This window comes from Bubalus bubalis, chromosome 7 (genome assembly GCF_019923935.1).
Source record: "Bubalus bubalis isolate 160015118507 breed Murrah chromosome 7, NDDB_SH_1, whole genome shotgun sequence".
Lineage (NCBI taxonomy): Eukaryota > Metazoa > Chordata > Mammalia > Artiodactyla > Bovidae > Bubalus > Bubalus bubalis.
The window spans coordinates 100,321,904-100,340,478 of NC_059163.1; the positions used below are offsets into that span (position 1 = coordinate 100,321,904).

The following is an 18,575-nucleotide window of genomic DNA, read 5'->3' on the forward strand; positions in this document are numbered from 1 at the left end:
CCATTCTGAAGGAGATCAGCCCTGGGATTTCTTTGGAAGGACTGATGCTAAAGCTGAAACTCCAGTACTTTGGCCACCTCATACGAAGAGTTGACTCACTGGAAAAGACCCTGATGCAGGGAGGGACTGGGGGCAGGAGGAGAAGGGGACAACAAAGGATGATGTGGCTGGATGGCATCACTGATTCGATGGACGTGAGTCTCAGTGAACTCTGGGAGTTGGTGATGGACAGCGAGGCCTGGCGTGCTGCGATTCATGGGGTCTCAAAGAATCGGACACGACTGAGCGACTGAACTGAACTGGACAACTAAGACGGGTGGGATGGGGAGGGAGATGGGAGGGGAGGTTCAAGAGGGAGAGGGCATATGTATATCTGTGGCTGATTCATGTTGATGTTTGTTAGAAAACAACAAAATTCTGTAAAGCAATTATCCTTCAATTAAAAAATTAAAAAAAAATTTTTTAAAGGGATGTATTTGCTAGCATTTGACTTTGCCACTTATTAACTCACCACCTTCTAGCCTATACTGGGACTCAGCTCTGTCTTAACGATGTGCACTCTACCCATTGTTTACCTGCCAGTGTTTTCCTTATTGAAAAGACGTAAGAAGAGTCAAGTCATTCTGCTTTCTTTATCTGTTGTTTCCCTCTATTCTTGTTTAAGACATAGCATTAAAACATTAAAAGCCTTATTATTTGCTCTTAGCACTTTTTTTCAGAAAACAAGTCTGACATTATTATTTTCCCCTTTAGCTTTAAGGCACTATTCTTATTGGTCCTGAGACTTTCTTTTATGAACCTTGATTATAGGGCTCCCCTTTCACTGGTTGTTCAAGCAGCAGTGTTTACAGCAGGACCAGTTTAATAGACCAAATGGGAAGTGACCTAAATGCCCAACAAAAATCAAGTGTATACATAAATTGGGGTATAGTCACACAATGGAATACCGCATGGCAGTGAGAACGAATGATCTGATTACATGCAACAATACTGACGAACCTCATAAACATAATGTTGAATGAAAGAAGACAGAATCAAAGAGTATAAATTGCACAATCCTCTGTTTCCATGAAATACAGAAACAGACAAAACTAACCTCTGGAGTCCTAGTGTGCGTAATGTCCTCCTTGTGACAGGGGAGGGAGAGGACAGAGCACAAGAAGGCTCTGGGTGCCAGGAGGTTCTGTTTCTGGAACTGGGTGCTGGTTACATGTGTGGTTCAGTTTGTCAGAATTCATTGAGCTCCACACCAATGATGTGGACACCTTGCTGATGGAATATTCGGTTCCGTTCAGTCGCTCAGTCGTGTCCGACTCTCTGCGACCCCATGAACCGCAGCACGCTGGGCCTCCCTGTCCGTCACCAACTCATATCTCTTAAAAGTTTCTTAACATGTAATTTCCTGGGTTCCACCCCTTAGACTTATTGAGTCAAAATTCCTGGGAAGAGAACTTAGATATTGAATTTTAGGCAGGATCCCCAATCCAAGGCAATTTTAATGCCTCGTGACACCTGAGAGCCACTTGTCTAGAAACCTTTAAAACAAAAGCAGAAATGTAATTAAAATTATTTTTCTAACTTAAGTAAGTGTTTATAAAATTAAAAACATCTTATTAATAGCCTTGCTAGTAACTAGTCTTCCTGGTAACATAAAAATGTAACCCAACAAAAAGTCCCATATGGTGGCACGTGTTTTGATTTTATTTGTTTCAGGTTTCAGGAGCAAAGAGAGTGGCTTTAAATTTGTGTCTGATTTTATGGCCAAAAAATGATTAATATGGATCATTAATAACTCATGTGTTGCACAGAGAACAAATTCAGGAAGGAACTGACTTGCATCATTCAGGAAAGAGCTGTGTGTTAATATAATGCTCTCCACCAACAAGAAAGGGGGGCTTCAATTTGAACTAAAATTGAAGTAACAATACATATCAGCATTACTTTTTTAGATGACCTCTATTCTAAATTATCACAATAGATTGTTTTATTCCCATCTTATATAAGAATAAAACATTTTTATTTCCTATAGATTTATGTATTCCTGTTACAGAATGTTCAAATGAGGGGGTCCAGACTAATAAATCTTCAGGTGAATATATATGTCTTCGCCACACGTACCATAAAATTGTATAAGCAATGATTGCACTCTTCTAATCACTCACTTCTTTGGTGCCTTCAGATGTTCCCTTCGTATTTCTCTTAACCAGAGAGAAAAAAAAGCCATCAGAATGCAGATAAATTCTCATATCTAGGCAAATCTTCTGAACCATAGCTCCAAAGATTTTTAATCTGCATTTAAACTTAAGAGCACCCATTTTGAAAATTTCCATAGCTGATCTGACACGTAAGAACACCTTCAAAGCTCTTTTGAGTGATGAGTGCCAGGGGAGGGGGAGGGTCAAAGAAGAGGAGTCAGTACCCATTTCAGTTCTTAAACTCAGGAACTATTAGTTTTCCAATTACTGTGATAGTCTTGGGGCTTCCCTAGTGGCTCAGACAGTAAAGAAATTGCCTGCAAAGCTGGAAACCCTGGTTTGATCTCTAGGTCAGGAAGATCCCCTGGAGAAGGAAGTGACAACCCACTCCAGTATTCTTGCCTGAGAAATCCCATGGACAGAGGAGCCTGGCAGGTTCCAGTCCATGGGTCACAAAGAATCTTAGCAGCCAAAGAAAAGTATTAAAGTAAGACATAGAAAATCTGTATTTATTTCTACCTTGAGAGTCTTCATGGGAAATAGATGGGGAAACAGTGGAAACAGTGTCAGACTTTATTTTTGGGGGCTCCAAAATCACTGCAGATGGTGATTACAGCCATGAAATTAAAAGACGCTTACTCCTTGGAAGGAAAGTTATGACCAACCTAGATAGCATATTCAAAAGCAGAGACATTACTTTGCCAACAAAGGTCCGTCTAGTCAAGGCTATGGTTTTTCCAGTAGCCATGTATGGATGTGAGAGTTGGACTGTGAAGAAAGCTGAGTGCTGAAGAATTGATGCTTTTGAACTGTGGTGTTGGAGAACTCTTGAGAGTCCCTTGGACTGCAAGGAGATCCAACCAGTCCATTCTAAAGGAGATCAGCCCTGGGTGTTCTTTGGAAGGAATGATGCTAAAGCTGAAACTCCAGTACTTTGGCCACCTCATGCGAAGAGTTGACTCATTGGAAAAGACTGATGCTGGGAGGGATTGGGGGCAGGAGGAGAAGGGGACAGCAGAGGATGAGATGGCTAGATGGCATCGCCGACTTGATGGATGTGAGTTTGAATGAAATCCGGGAGTTGGTAATAGACAGGGAGGCCTGGCATGCTGCAATTCATGGGGTCGCAAAGAGTCGGACATGACTGAGCAACTGAACTGAACTGAGATTCTTCTGCTTTTTCTGACTTGGCTGCAGTTACATGGACAGGTCCAGGTGCAGTGAAGGCAGACAAGCAGATCAGGATACATATCTCAATGTGAAAGCTCAAGAGTTACAAGTTACTCACATTCAAACAGCAGGCCACTGCATCTCTGAATTGAAGTGACTCACGGAAATAACAGAAGCCAGAATTCTCCTTTGGTCCTGCTCCAACGCATAAATAATGATCAATTATGTGTGTTGGGGGATGGGTATATGTATGTGTATATGACCCACAGACATACAAATATAAAATTTAAAAAATGCTATGAAAAGATAAAGTGATCAAGAACAATAAATGTTGGGGTTTATGATTTTATAAGTATCTGAAAGATTATTTTAATATGGTCTGTATAGTCAAAGTTATGATTTTTATAGTAGTCATGTATGGATGTGAGAGTTGGACCATAAAGAAGGCTGAGTGCTGAAGAATTGATGCTTTTGAACTGTGGTGTTGGAGAAGACTCTTGAGAGTCCCTTGGACTGCAAGGAGATCCAACCAGTCCATCCTAAAGGAAATCAGTCCTGAATATTCATTGGAAGGAGTGATGCTGAAGCTGAAGCCCTAATACTCTGGCCACCTGATGGGAAAAGCCAACTCATTGCAAAAGACCCTGAAGCTGGGAAAGATTGAAGGCAGGAGGAGAAAGGGACGACAGAGGATCAGATGGTTGGATGGCATCATTGACTCAATGGACATGAGTTTGAGCAAGCTCTGGGAGATGGTGAAGGACAGGGAAGCCTGGTGTGCTACAGTCCATGGGGTTGCAAAAAGTCAGACACAACTGAGCAACTGAACAACAACAAAGGGAGTACTTGATAGGATGGTGCAGAGAAAAAGAGAAGCTCTCTGGGTTCAAGAAAACTTGGATTCAACTCCTGGGTTCACATTCCAACTTCATCACTTACTATGTTATGGGTTATGTTCTTATCTCCCTGAACCTCAGTGTCCTCATCTGTGTAACAGGAAAAATACTATTTACTGCATTAGGCCATTACCTGAGATTAGCTGTAGAGCTAGTCATTTTAAAAGCATCCACAAAGAGGCTTAGAACATAGTATAGCCTTGTTTCGCCCACATTGTAAGTCACTACTAACTAAACATTGCTTCATAAGCCTTATGCACTAACTTGCCATTTTTTATATTATGGTGGGAAAAACTGCATTTCTGTTTTCAAAACTTTGATGACAAAAAGCCTGTCTTTCAAGAAAAAGATCTGGATGAAAAGAGTTCTGGACATGGTTTGTGTTAAGAGGGTAATAGGCAGGAAGGCCAGGGGTCTTCAAACAGAGGAAATAGGCTACAAGTGTCAGATATTTTTTATCTCTCCCTTAAGCAGAGGAACCAGAGATCAAATTGCCAATATCCACTGGATCATGAAAAAAGCAAGAGAGTTCCAAAAGAACATCTATTTCTGCTTTATGGACTATGCTAAAGCCTTTGACTGTGTGGATCACCACAAACTGTGGAAAATTCTGACAGAGATGGGAATACCAGACCACCTAACCTGCCTCTTGAGAAACCTATATGCAGGTCAGGAAGCAACAGTTAGAACTGGACATGGAACAACAGACTGGTTCCAAATAGGAAAAGGGGTACATCAATGCTGTATATTGTCACCCTGCGTATTTAACTTATATGCAGAGTACATCATGTGAAATGCTGGGCTAGATGAAGCACAAGCTGGAATCAAAATTGCCGGGAGAAATATCAATCACCTCAGATATGCAGATGACACTACCCTTATGGCAGAAAGTGAAGAAGAACTAAAGAACCTCTTGATGAAAGTGAAAGAGGAGAGTGAAAAAGTTGGCTTAAAACTCAACATTCAGAAAACTAAGATCATGGCATCTGGTCCCATCACTTCATGGCAAATAGATGGGGAAACAGTGGAAATAGTGACAGACTATTTTTTTGGGCTCCAAAATCACTGCAGATGGTGACTGCAACCATGAATTAGAAGACTCTTGTTCCTTGGAAGAAAAGCTATGACCAACCTAGATAGCATATTCAAAAGCAGAGACATTACTTTGCCAACAAAGGTCTGTCTAGTCAAACCTATGGTTTTTCCAGTAGTCATGTATGGACGTGAGAGTTGGACTATAAAGAAAGCTGAGTGCCGAAGAATTGATGCTTTTGAACTGTGGTGTTGGAGAAGATTCTTGAGAGTCCCCTGGACTGCAAGGAGATTCATCCAGTCCATCCTAAAGGAAATCAGTCCTGAATATTCATTGTAAGGACTGATGCTGAAGCTGAAACTCCAATTCTTTGGCCACCTGATGTGAAGAACTGACTCATTAGAAAAGACCCTGATGCTGAGAAAGATTGAAGGTGGGAGGAGAAAGGGACGACAGAGGATGAGATGGCTGGATGGCATCTCCGACTCAATGGACATGGGTTTGGGTGGACTCCGGGAATTGGTGATGGACAGGGAGGCCTGGAGTGCTGCAGTCCATGGGGTCACAAAGAGTCAGACACAACTGAGCGACTGAACTGAACTAAGCAGCAGGAGGAAACAAACTACAAGAGTCTGATCTTTTTCTCTTAAAATTCTGTGTTGCTATGACAACACCTGGTTCCCCCTGGACTTAACTTTTCTCAAACCTTGAGCTAACCAATTCATTTTTCTTATGGAAATATTTTTCTTAAGCTATGTTAATGAAACTGTATTTGCTTTGGAACTTGCCTTTCTTCAAAATGGTTCCAAGGCAATGGCACCCCACTCCAGTACTCTTGTCTGGAAAATCCCATTGATGGAGGAGCCTGGTAGGCTGCAGTCCATGGGGTTTCGAAGAGTCGGACACGACTGAGCGACTTCACTTTCACTTTTCACTTTCCTGCATTGGAGAAGGAAATGGCAACCCACTCCAGTGTTCTTGCCTGGAGAATCCCAGGGACGGGGGAGCCTGGTGGCTGCCGTCTATGGGGTCACACAGAGTCGGACACGACTGAAGTGACTTAGCAGTAGCAGCAGCAAGACTAACTTTTGGCTGATAGTAGCTCAACAAACCAGTTTTCATATCAATTGTTTTATGGCTGGGGGATGACACACCTCCTGCCATCCTATCTCAAAAATGCATTTTGTGGGTGAGGGGCCTGGTGAAACTCCCTCAGCCTTGAGGTGTTGCTCTTATCAATCAATAACATCCTAATAGACATAAATCAGCTTGCTAAAGACTAGCATGGAGGGCACTCTCCATCCCCCTTCTGATGTCTATGTCAGAATCTTTCTCTGTCCCTTTTCACTTTAATGCAACTCTGCTACACAAAAGCTCTTGAGTGATCAAGTCTGGTCCCTGGTCCTGAAGCTAAATCTTTTTCCTTGGAGATCACGAATCCAACACTCTTCACTGTAAGCTATCATGGTGATGGTTGCATGATGTGAACTATTTAATGCCACTAAATTGTATACTTCAAAATGGTTAAGGTAGTAAATTTTGTTACATGTATTTTATTGCAATTAAAAAATGTTTTACAATAATGACTAGAAAATGCTTTCATTGTGGTATACATAGAAAGTGCCCCCAAAATAATAAACTTTATGCCTGCTATGTCATTAAAGTTCCTGAATGGAGGCCCATAATGGTCCCATTATGTCACGAGTTCCTTTCTGGGGAAAAGAAAGCATGTGGTGATATGAAATCATCACAATTTTTACAAAAGGAAAAATCTGAAATGTTTGAATCATTGTGGCTTTGTTTTCCAATTATAATTTTTTTTCCTATTCCTCCATTTAGCCAAATCTGAACTATTCTCAGTAGGAGTCAAGACAACTCAACCTCTCACCCCTAGATTGTTAGCTGTATCCTGACCTCACAAACTTTCTACTTAATCTGAGCCCATGTATAGCCACATCCCTTAATGCCATATTTACCACATCCTAAAATTCTCTCCAATCACTGGCAGCTTCAGATTGAAATATTTCTCCAAACTTGATCACCCTTAGATTTTTTTCTCTGCATGACATCTCTAGCTAGTGTTTGCCTCTGAAAAATAATATATTTTAATTGAGTTCACTAAATCAAATTATTTGTTGAATTGTATCATGCTATTAATATCTGTAATTGTAATGACATTACACATTTCTTTGCAGTATTCAGAAAATGACAATAAAAGTGAAAATTTGTGAAGAGAGGAAAGATGGAAAAAAGAAATGTATCTCACAGATTAAGCATATTCATTTTGGCTGTCTATAATTTATTTTCTACATGGCTTCTGATCTCTGTCTTAAGAGTAGAGTTCTTTATAGTCATTAAGGAAGAATTCTAAAATCTGGAGATATAAAATTATTAATATGCAGCTGAAGTTTTCAGCTATATCACACTGCAAGATATGCAATTATAAACTAATTATTCATTAATTCAATGAACATTTATTGAGTGTGTACTGTGCCTCCTCTGCACCAAGTTACTTCTTTCTTATAAGGTAGTACGCAGGGACAGCACATTCTTGGTTTAAAAGCAAGTGGCTTTCTATAAAAGATTTCTTAGGTGCTAATTTATGCAGCAAAACCAGATGATTTTAAAACCAGACGATTTTGAGCCTGGGTCAAAACAGGCTTATGTTTCAGCTTCAATACTCCTTGTGTGATTCCGGGTCAGTTTACTTCACTGCCGAGGCTTCAGTCTCCTTATCTGTTCATTGTACACAATAAAACTCAGCCTCAGAAATCTTTAGAATGGAATGTGATCACGCACAACGTCTGGAACATGGTGAACATGCTAGAATTGTTTTTGTGGGTTTTTTTTGTAAACACGGGAGAGTACTTTGCTCAAAGCACAAAGTACCGCACCACAGGCTCTGGACGTTCTGGTCGCAGCTGGGAGAGGAGAGCTGAGCGCCAGCCCTGCAATCCAGTTCCCTTGCCTGCTCTTAGGCCTATCCATTTCAAACAGCCAAAAGATACTGCAGTGACATGGTGGACCTGAAGGGTATTATGCCAAGTGAAATACATCAGGCAGAGAAAGAAAAGTACTGCAGGTTACCACTTATATGTGGAATTTAGAAGATAAAGCAAGCAAATAAATGTTTAAATAAGTAATAAAGTAATAAAATAAAAAATCAGCCTAAGGATCTCACAGTGATTCTGTTCTGGATTCCAGACTTCCCATCTCACCCCTAATATAATTACCTGGAAAACATTCTTCTAGTGTGTCCAGCTGAAATGCAGCTGACATGCACAAGTTCCCCAGGATCACACAGAGAGCCGGCGGCAAAACTGGTACCACGTTGAGAAGAACCGAGCGAAGAGAGGCATCATCAGCCTGAGGATGCTGACAGCGTCGCAAAACTCAGACTTAAATGCATGAGCGATTTCTCTTTCACACTTCTAGTCCCTCATCTGAGTAAGAGAGAGAAAAAAAAAGAGAAATGTTTTCTGAGTTCCTTGGGGAAATTCAGGATGGACGAGCTTACATCAGATCACCAACGAACAAAACAGCAAAGGGAAGGTGATACCTTGACTTTTTCCAGCTTGTAAATCTAATTACTATCAATTCCTATCAAGTGATCTTTCTGAAGGTGAGATTCATCTCTGTTAGAACTCAAAACCAAGTGCTTCCAAACTGCTCTCCTGGCTCTAGAAGAAACATTTCATTCATCAGAAGTGCTGTGCATTTGATATTTAAGGGTTCATTAAAAAGGTTGAAAAAGCATTGTCTGTCATTGGTATATCCACATTAGATATCTCACAAATATTAAGAAGTTAGGGTGATAGTTTATTTCTGATTTTTTAATTAAGGAAAAATTACTGTAGTGTGTAAATAGAGAAAAGAGGGGAAATGATTATGGCTGTTCTTTTTTTTTTTTAAACAGCTAGTTATAGAATATCTAAATTTGTCAAAGGGATATATTGGGTGGGTTTTATTTATTTATTGGAAGATAATAGGGGATTCAGCATTGTTTTCAAAATGATGTTGCTAATCCAGCTCTCCCAATTTTCTCCTAAAAAGAGAAGTGAAATGAAGTGAAAGTTGCCCCGTCGTGTCCAACTCTTTGCGACCCCATATAGTCCATGGAATTCTCCAGGCCAGAATACTAGAGCGGGTAACCTTTCCCTTCTCCAGGGGATCTTCCCAACCCGGGGATCAAACCCAGGCCTCCCACATCGCAGGCAGATTCTTTACCAGCAGAGCCACCCGGGAAACCCAATTCTCTTCTAAAGAGACTTTTATTCCCGCCACAAGGTTAAAGTGCCACATTCACCACTAGGTGGCGGCAACATGCTATCCACAGACTTGCCCATGCTCCGGTCAGCTAGGGCAGGAAGGGCTGGAATGGAAGCCTTCAGAAACAGGAACTGCTGTGGCCATTCTGTTTCCTAAACTAATAAACCATTTAGAAGGGTAAAACTCAGTGAAGACTTATGTATAGCCCTTTTGATAAGATACTCTTGATAAATTGGAACATCTGCAATAGATTGCTTCCACTAGCAAAATTGACCTTCTACATCTTGGCCTAACTGACCATGTCAGAAGTCAGTACGCTGAAAAAACACATTCAAAAATAGAAGTCAGTAGGCTGAGATTCCCCTCTCCCCCACCAGAAAATACTGAGTTTATTAATATCTGGCACCAGGACTTTATATCTGAGTTGAAGAAACAACTCCCACTTATAATCTATGGCTGGTAATCCTAAGGTAAATGCTAGCATCCTAGCCCTAAAATTTTCTAATTATTTGCTTCCTTTCAAGACTGATACGATTGGTCCCTGTGTGGCTATGGAGCAGAGGAGGGCCACAGGGTACAGCAGGTGGTGACCTCTACCCAGGGTAATACCTTGCTCCTTGGGGTAAGGCTGATAGCCCAGGCTGAATATCAGAAGCACTTGAGTAGCTTTGTGAAAATTCTAAAGCTCTGGAATACATCCTACAGTTTGTTTTAAAAAACCTTTCCTGGTAGGTTGATGCACAGTCTGGGTTGGAAAAAAAAAATAGCAGTGGAGCCAGGCTTCCTGCACGACTTTTTCTGTAACCAGAGGGTACTGACTGTTCTTCCAGCAGCCACCTGGTTTCCTGTTCACACTGGGTTCACACAAGTCCTGGTTTTTACGTACCTCCACCTTGGCCTGAAATATTACAGTATTGAAGGCAGACTTGACAGCTCCCCTGCTCATTCATGATCAGCTGGATATTCTTTTCTTGTTTTTGGCATAATAATAGTAATATAACACTTGACATTAATTGAACAGTTACATGTATTCTAACCATCCCATGAGATAGGAACTACTATTATCCCTGTTTCACAGATGAAAGAACTGAGGCTTAGACAGAAGTGTGGGATACACTACAGAGCTCAGAAATACAGAATCATGACCAGAACCCTGTTGTTTAAAACTAAAGCTTCTGTCCAGCCAAACCTCCTTCATAACACATAAACATGTTAGCTATGACGGAAAGCCTCATGGAAGAACCTGATTGATGACTATAACTATACACACATTAAACAAAATCTAATGAAATTTGGAAGTAATAATAGGCAGAAAGTGAAGAGGAACTAAAAAGCCTCTTGATGAAAGTGAAAGAGGAGAGTGAAAAAGTTGGCTTAAAGCTCAACATTCCGAAAACAAAGATCATGGCATCTGGTCCCGTCACTTCATGGCAAATAGATGGGGAAACAGTGGAAACAGTGTCAGACTTTATTTTTTAGGGCTTCAAAATCACTGCAAATGGTGACTGCAGCCATGAAATTAAAAGACGCTTACTCCTTGGAAGAAAAGTTATGACCAACCTAGATAACATATTCAAAAGCAGAGACATTACTTTGCCAGCAAAGGTCCGTCCAGTCAAGGCTATGGTTTTTCCAGTGGTCAAGTATGGATGTGAGAGTTGGACTGTAAAGAAGGATGAACACCAAAGAATTGATGCTTTTGAACTGTGGTATTGGAGAAGACTCTTGAGAGTCCCTTGGACTGCAAGGAGATCCAAACAGTCCATTCTGAAGGAGATCAGCCCTGGGATTTCTTTGGAAGGAATGATGCTAAAGCTGAAACCCCAGTACTTTGGCCACCTCATGCGAAGAGTTGACTCATTGGAAAAGACTCTGATGCTGGGAGGGATTGGGGGCAAGAGGAGAAGGGGACGGCAGAGGATGAGATGGCTGAATGGCGTCACTGACTCAATAGACATGAGTTTGAGTGAACTCTGGGAGTTGGTGATGGACAGGGAGTTCTGGTGTGCTGTGATTCATGGGGTTGCAAAGAGTTGGACACGACTGAGTGACAGAACTGAACTGAACTGAATAGTGGAAGTGTAATAACCCTTGTATTATTTCTAGCTTTAGCAGGAAATGAGCTTCCCAGGTGGCACTAAAGGTAAAGAACCCGGCTACCAATGCAGGAGACATAAGAGACATGGGTTTGATCCCTGGATCAGAAGATCCCCTGGAGGATCTTGGATCATGGCAACCCACTCCAGTATTCTTGCCTAGAGAATCCTGTGGAGAGCCACAGTCCGTGGGGTCACAAAGAATCAGAGACTGCTAAATCAAGTGAGCATGCACATATGCACGCTAGCAGGAAACAGACGCTGTCTCCAAGCTGAATTACTGAGAAGGCTTCAGTAGATTATAAAGTTGCTGACAGCAATTTTTTTTTTTAAAGCAGCAAACAAGAAGTGGTCTAGTACCCTGAAGATAGTAGGGGGAAGAGATGGGGAGTGTTTATGGAACTGAGAAAGAGAGAGTGGTGGCTACACAGAGGGGCTTCCCGACTGTAGCTCTGGCCTATGGTAGCAGGACCCACAGGGAGGCACCTGGGAGATAAACCCTCAACCTGACTCTGCCTTTCTTCTGCTTTTGATCCCCACTTGGCCAAATCCCATTCAGAGGGCAAGAGAGTCCTTCAACTAAACCAGCTAGCGAGCCTTCCCTGAGAACAGAGCAGGGGGAGGCAGAACCTTGGAGAGTAAACAGTTTATACCTGGAAGCTTTGTATGAACTTAAATATGTAGGCACTCGGTTGACAAATAGGAAGTATTACACTCCAAAATAATGATTAGCAATCAAAAATAAATAGAACTACCCTAGTAACTACCTATTACAAGGTGCATATTAATTACATTATCTTTAAAACATTCCTTTAAGACATGCGTCATTTCCTGGAGCTCAGAAAAATGTGGTAACCTGGTCAAAGTTTATGGCTAGTACCCAGCCAAGCTCAGTCACTAATTCCCAAACCTATAATTTGCTTTTCCCTCTAAAACACTGAAAATGAACCAAACTGAAAATGGAGAAGGCAATGGCAAACCACTTCAGTATTCTTGCCTTTAGAACCACATGAACAGTATGAAAATGCAAAAAGATAAGACACAAAAGATGAACTCCCCAGGTCGGTAGGTGCCCAACATGCTACTGGGGAAGACTGCAGAAATAACACCAGAAAAAATGAAGAGACGAAGGCAAAGCAAATACAATGCCAAGTTGTTGATGTGACTGCTGATGGAAGTAAAGTCTGATGCTGTAAAGAACAATATTGCACAGGAACCTGAAACGTTAGGTCCATGAATCAAGGTAAATAGGAAGTGGTCAAACAGGAGACGGCAAGAGTGAACATCAACATTTTAGAAATCAGGGAACTAAAACGGTCTGGAATGGGTGAAGTTAACTCAGATAACCATTATATCTACTACTGTGAGCAAGAATCTGTTAGAAGAAATGGAGTAGCTATCATAGTCAACAAAAGAGTCCAAAATGCAGTACTTAGGTGCAGTCTCAAAAACAACAGAATGATCTCTGTTCATTTCCAAGGCAATCCATTCAATATCACAGTAATCCAAGTCTATGCCCCAATCAGTAATGCTGAAGGAGCTGAAGTTGAATGGTTCTATGAAGACCTACAAGACCTTCTAGAACTAACACCCAAAAAAGATGTCCTCTTCACTATAGGGAATTGGAATGCAAAAGTAGGAAGTCAAGAGATACCTGGAGTAACAGGCAAATTTGGCCTTGGAATACAAAATGAAGCAGGGCAAAGGCTAACAGAGTTATGCCAAGAGAATGCATTGGTCATAGCAAACACCCTCTTCCAACAACACAAGAGAAGACTCTACACATGGACATCACCAGATAGTCAATACCAAAATCAAATTGATTATATTCTTTGCAGTCAAAGATGGACAAGCTCTATACAGTCAGCAAAAAGAAGACCAGGAGCTGACTGTGGCTCAGACCATGAACACCTTATTGTAAAATTCAGGCTTAAATTAAAGAAAGAAGGGAAAACCACTAGACCATTCAGGTATGACCTAAATCAAATTCCTTATGATTATACAGTGGAAGTAACAAATAGATTCAAGGGATTAGATCTGACAGACAGAGTGACTGAAGAACTATGGATGGAGGTTCATAACATTGTACAGCAGGTAGAGATCAAAACCATCCCCAAGAAAAAGAAATGCAAAAAGGCAAAATGATTGTCTGAGGAGGCCTTACAAATAGCTGAGAAAAGAAGAGAAGCAAAAGGTAAAGGAGAAAAGGAAAGATATATCCATTTGAATGCAGAGTTTCAAAGATTAGCAAGGAGAGATAAGAAAGCCTTCCTCAGTGATCAGTGCAAAGAAACAGAGGGAAACAACAGAATGAGAAAGACTTGTCAAAATTAGTGATACCAAGGAAACATTTCATGAAAGATGGGCACAATAAAGGACAGAAATGGTATGGACCTAACAGAAGCAGAAGATATCAGGAAGAGGTGGCAAGAATACACAGAAGAACTATACAAAAAAGATTTTCATGACCCAGAAAACCATAATGGTGTGATCACTCACCTAGAGCCAGACATCCTGGAATGTGAAGTAAAGTGGGCCTTAGGAAGCATCACTACACATAAAACTAGTGGAGGTGATGGAATTTCAGTTGAGCTATTTCAAATCCTAAAAGATGATGCTGTGAAAGTGCTGCAATCAATATGTCAGAAAATTTGGAAAACTCAGGAGTGACCACAGGATTGGAAAAGGTCAGTTTTCACTGCAATGCCAAAGGACGTTCAAACTATCGCACAATTGCACTCATCTCACATGCTAGCAAAGTAATGCTCAAAATTCTCCAAGCAAGGCTTCAACAGTTCGTGAACCATGAACTTCCAGATGTTCAAGCTGGATTCAGAAAAGGCAGAGGAACCAGAGATCAAATTGCCAACATCCATTGAATCATTGATAAAGCAAGAGAGTTCCAGAAAAACATCTATTTCTGATTTATTGACTATGCCAAAACCTTTGACTGTGTGGATCACAATAAACTGTGGAAAATTCTGAAAGAGACGGGAATACCAGAACACCTGATCTGCCTCTTGAGAAATTTGTATGCAGGTCAGGAAGCAACAGTTAGAACTGGACATGGAACAACAGACTGGTTCCAAATAGGAAAAGGAGTTCGTCAAGGCTGTATATTATCACCCTGCTTATTTAACTCATATGCAGAGTACATCATGAGAAACGCTGGACTGGAAGAAATACAAGCTGGAATCAAGATTGCCAGGAGAAATCTCAATAACCTCAGATATGCAGATGACACCACCCTTATGGCAGAAAGCAAAGAACTATAGGGGCTCTTGATGAAAGAGAAGAGTGAAAAAGTTGGCTTAAAACTCAACATTCAGAAAACTAAGATCATGGCATCTGGTCCCATAACTTCATGGCAAATAGATGGGGAAACTGTGGAAATAGTGAGAGACTATTTTGGGGGGCTCCAAAATCACTGAGGATGGTGACTGCAGCCATGAAATTAAAAGATGTTTACTCCTTGGAAGAAAAGCTATGACCAACCTAGACAACATATTAAAAAGCAAAGACATGGCTTTGCCAACAAAGGCCTCTCTAGTCAAGGCTATGGTTTTTCCAGTAGTCATGTATGGATGTGAGAGTTGGACTATAAAGAAAGCTGAGCACTGAAGAATTGATGCTTTTGAACTGTGGTGTTGGAGAACTCTTGAGCGTCCCTTGGACTGCAAGGAGATCCAACCAGTCAATCCTATAGGAAATTAGTACTCAATACTCATTGGAAACACTGATGCTGAAGCGGAAGCTCCAATACTTTGGCCTCCTGATGCGAATAACTGACTCATTGGAAAAGACCTTAATGATGAGAAAGAGAGAAGGCAAGAGGAGGAGGAGACAACAGAAGATGAGATGGCTGGATGGCATCACCTATTCAATGGACATGAGTTTTAGCAAATTCATAGAGATGGTGAAGGACAGGGAAGCCTGTTGTGCTGCAGTCCATGGGGTCACAAAGTCAGACATATCTGAGCGACTGAACAACAAAAAGGATATGAGGAAGGAAATATAGTTAATATTTTCAGATGAATTCTTAAGTTTTTAGAATGGATCATTGAAATATATGGCTTCCCATGTGGCACTAGGGGTAAAGAACCCGCCTGCCAATGGGGGAGACCTAAGAAACATGGGTTCAATCTCCAGGTTGGGAAGATTCCCCTGGAAGAGAGCATGGCAACCCACTCCAGTATTCTTACCTGGAGAATCCCATGGACAGAGGAGCCTGGCAGGCTACAGTCCATAGGGTTGCACAGAGTCAGACACGACTGAAGCAACTTAGCACACATGCATTCAAAAGTAAAATTAATTTATGTTGCTTAGTCTAATTTCATTTTTCTCTTTAAAAGGAACTATTCCAACCTCATGGTGCACTTGAAAAAGTTGATAATTTGTTTATCCTGATGAATAATTTTGCATCACCTAATTCGTTTTGTTGACTTTCACTTTTCTACTGGGGTGCATGGAGAAGGGAGGAGCAGAATCTGCATTTCCATGGTGGCTGTGCCTATAGAGTGTGAACTCAGATTGGGCTTCTGGAAGCCAAGATTAAAAAAAAAAAAACAAAGCAGAATAGGCAGAATATGGTGTGACTATGGCATGACTCAGGCTATCCCCAAACTTGATTACCTTTTTAAAAGGTATCAAGTGGTAGAAGAAATCTGGAGCCAGTACATTTCCTTTAATTCCTGCACCTAAATTCATTTCTTAGATGGGTTGGTGAGTCGTGTCCTTGCACAGAACAAAGACAGGCAGGCAGGAAGAGAATTTGTCTGGGGAATTAGATGTAGGAAAGCCTCAGACCCCAAAACATGTAAAGAAGGGGACTTTACTTGGGGGACCCAAGTTGTATGATGCAATTAATGGGAGACAAGGCAAAGACTGATGAAATGGAGGAGATGTGTGAATAAATCCAAATAATTATATCTGGGAATAGCCATAGGCAAAAGCCATTCTGTGGGATTGCTTGTCCCTAAGGCTGTGTTAAACTGTGCCCCTGTCTTCTGAATTAATGCAACACTCCTTGTTTAACATTCACTGCTTGTATTCTTACTACATTTTTTATGTGACTATGCCTTTTTTTTTTTAACCATACTGTACATGAGTTTTATTTTGCATGTAGTGTGATGAGAATGAATATCTAAATGAATGAGTGGAATGAAGGGATGATGAAGCGTCTTTGCAGACAAGGGCAGAGCAGGGAAGAGGTGTGAAGGGGACTCTGAGGCAGTGATCATATTTCACTTCACAGCTCCTTAGGCATGATTGTTCATCAGACAACTCCAGCCTCCTGGTTTTCTTCTTCTGGCTTAAATGCATGTAACTCTTCTCTCAGAGCCTGCTCCTCGGAGGTAATTCCTCTTCCTCAATCACTGTCCTTTATCCCAAGGCTCTCCTCTTCCCTGGTTGTCATGCCAACACTGCCCCAAGTCTCTCATACTTTATTTTTCTAACTCTGCAGGAACATTATTTTTTATGAGAAGTGATAATTTAGAAGCAAATGGGAAATTAGATTAACTGCTTAGGAAGTTTCTTAGTGTGTTTATTATTTCTTCAATTACTTACTGGGTTGGAAAAAAACAGAAATCATATTTTATTTCCAAGAGAAGATCTTTATACTTAAATCTCCTAAGAACAAGACTCTGTAGAGTATTTGGAGTCCAGATTCATGATGATTATAGAAGAGAAGGTTAGATTCATGGCTTTCAAAATTTCTTTAGCTGTTGAACCCTCCCCATTCTTCTCTTCTGCTGAGAACTTAATAAAAAACATTTTAAATTTGATTCTAGATGATTAGAAAAAGTAGCACTCCAGACATACTACCAGTTAGTGGGGTAGGTTGCAACCAGGCTGAAGGAGATACTATGGGATCACTGGCTATCCGATTTTAAGTGAATGTTATAATATACATTGGAGAAGACAATGGCACCCCACTCCAGTACTCTTGCCTGGAAAATCCCATGGACAGAGGAGCCTGGTAGGCTGCAGTCCATGGGGTCACTAAGAGTCAGACACGACTGAGCGACTTCACTTTCACTTTTCACTTTCATGCATTGGAGAAGGAAATGGAAACCCACTCCAGTATTCTTGCCTGGAGAATCCCAGGGACAGGGGAGCCTGGTGGGCTGCCGTCCATGGGGTCGCACAGAGTCGGACACGACTGAAGCGACTTAGCAGCAGCAGCAGCAGCATAATATACATTGATGGGGGATAATCCACTGATGGTTAGGAATGTTGGTCTGGAGAAAGTCTGGATTTAAATTCCACTGCTTCCTAGCTGTGTGACATTAGGTCAGTTCCTAACCTTTCAACACCTCAATTTACTCATTTCTAATACGGGGATAATAACGTCAGCCACTACATAAAGTTATTTTACTAAACTAATATAATGCATGTAAAGCACTTAGCACTATATCTGGCATATGGTGAGCATTCAGTAAATATTAGCTAATATTTTTATAATTGTATATATTAACAGACTGAATTGATTTTTATCCTTGCAGAGTACAGGAAATTTACTGCCCAGTACAGCACCACACTATTGTGACTTTAGTCCAAGTCCACCAGGAACGCACTGTAACAAAGGTTTGGATTTATCTGCCTGTTGTGGTAAGAGATAGAGTGTCATCAGAAGCATGAGCCATCTTAACAAGGGGATGTTAGAAAAAATTTCTAAGACTTGGGCTTCTGTTAGGTGAGTCTCTGGAGGGTTTCAGGAAGTGGAGCTTTGTCCTGGATTGGACGCTGTCAGGAAACAGAAACAATTCTGACTCAGCATTTCAAAAACATTTATCAGGAATAACATCTATCAAGACACTTATCAAGAAGGCAACAGAAATGAATCTGTTGTAATTGGTAAGGAAGCAGTATTCATTTTAACCAGCTGCTTTAGTTATCTTTCCTGTGCAATAAA

General features: G+C 41.0%; 1 protein-coding gene across 16 annotated transcripts in view; it reads right to left on the reverse strand.

Moving 5' to 3' along the window:
- The window catches only part of C7H4orf17 (chromosome 7 C4orf17 homolog), an 87,938-nt gene that overhangs the window by 33,602 nt on the left and 35,761 nt on the right, over positions 1-18,575 (reverse strand). For 10 of the 16 annotated variants that reach the window (XM_044946183.2, XM_044946177.2, XM_044946175.2 and 7 more), the window contains one exon: positions 8,528-8,737. The exons of 2 other annotated variants lie outside the window; for them this stretch is intronic. Coding sequence is in view for 1 of the 14 variants with exons in the window: in XM_044946182.2 (XP_044802117.1) it covers positions 8,528-8,573 (46 nt within the window). In the remaining 13 variants the exon portion in view is untranslated. Of the gene's footprint in view, positions 1-6,193; positions 6,234-8,527; positions 8,738-17,752; positions 18,407-18,575 lie in introns of those variants that run through there. 4 more of the 16 variants (XR_006552489.2, XR_006552485.2, XR_006552483.2 and 1 more) reach the window with 2 other exon arrangements.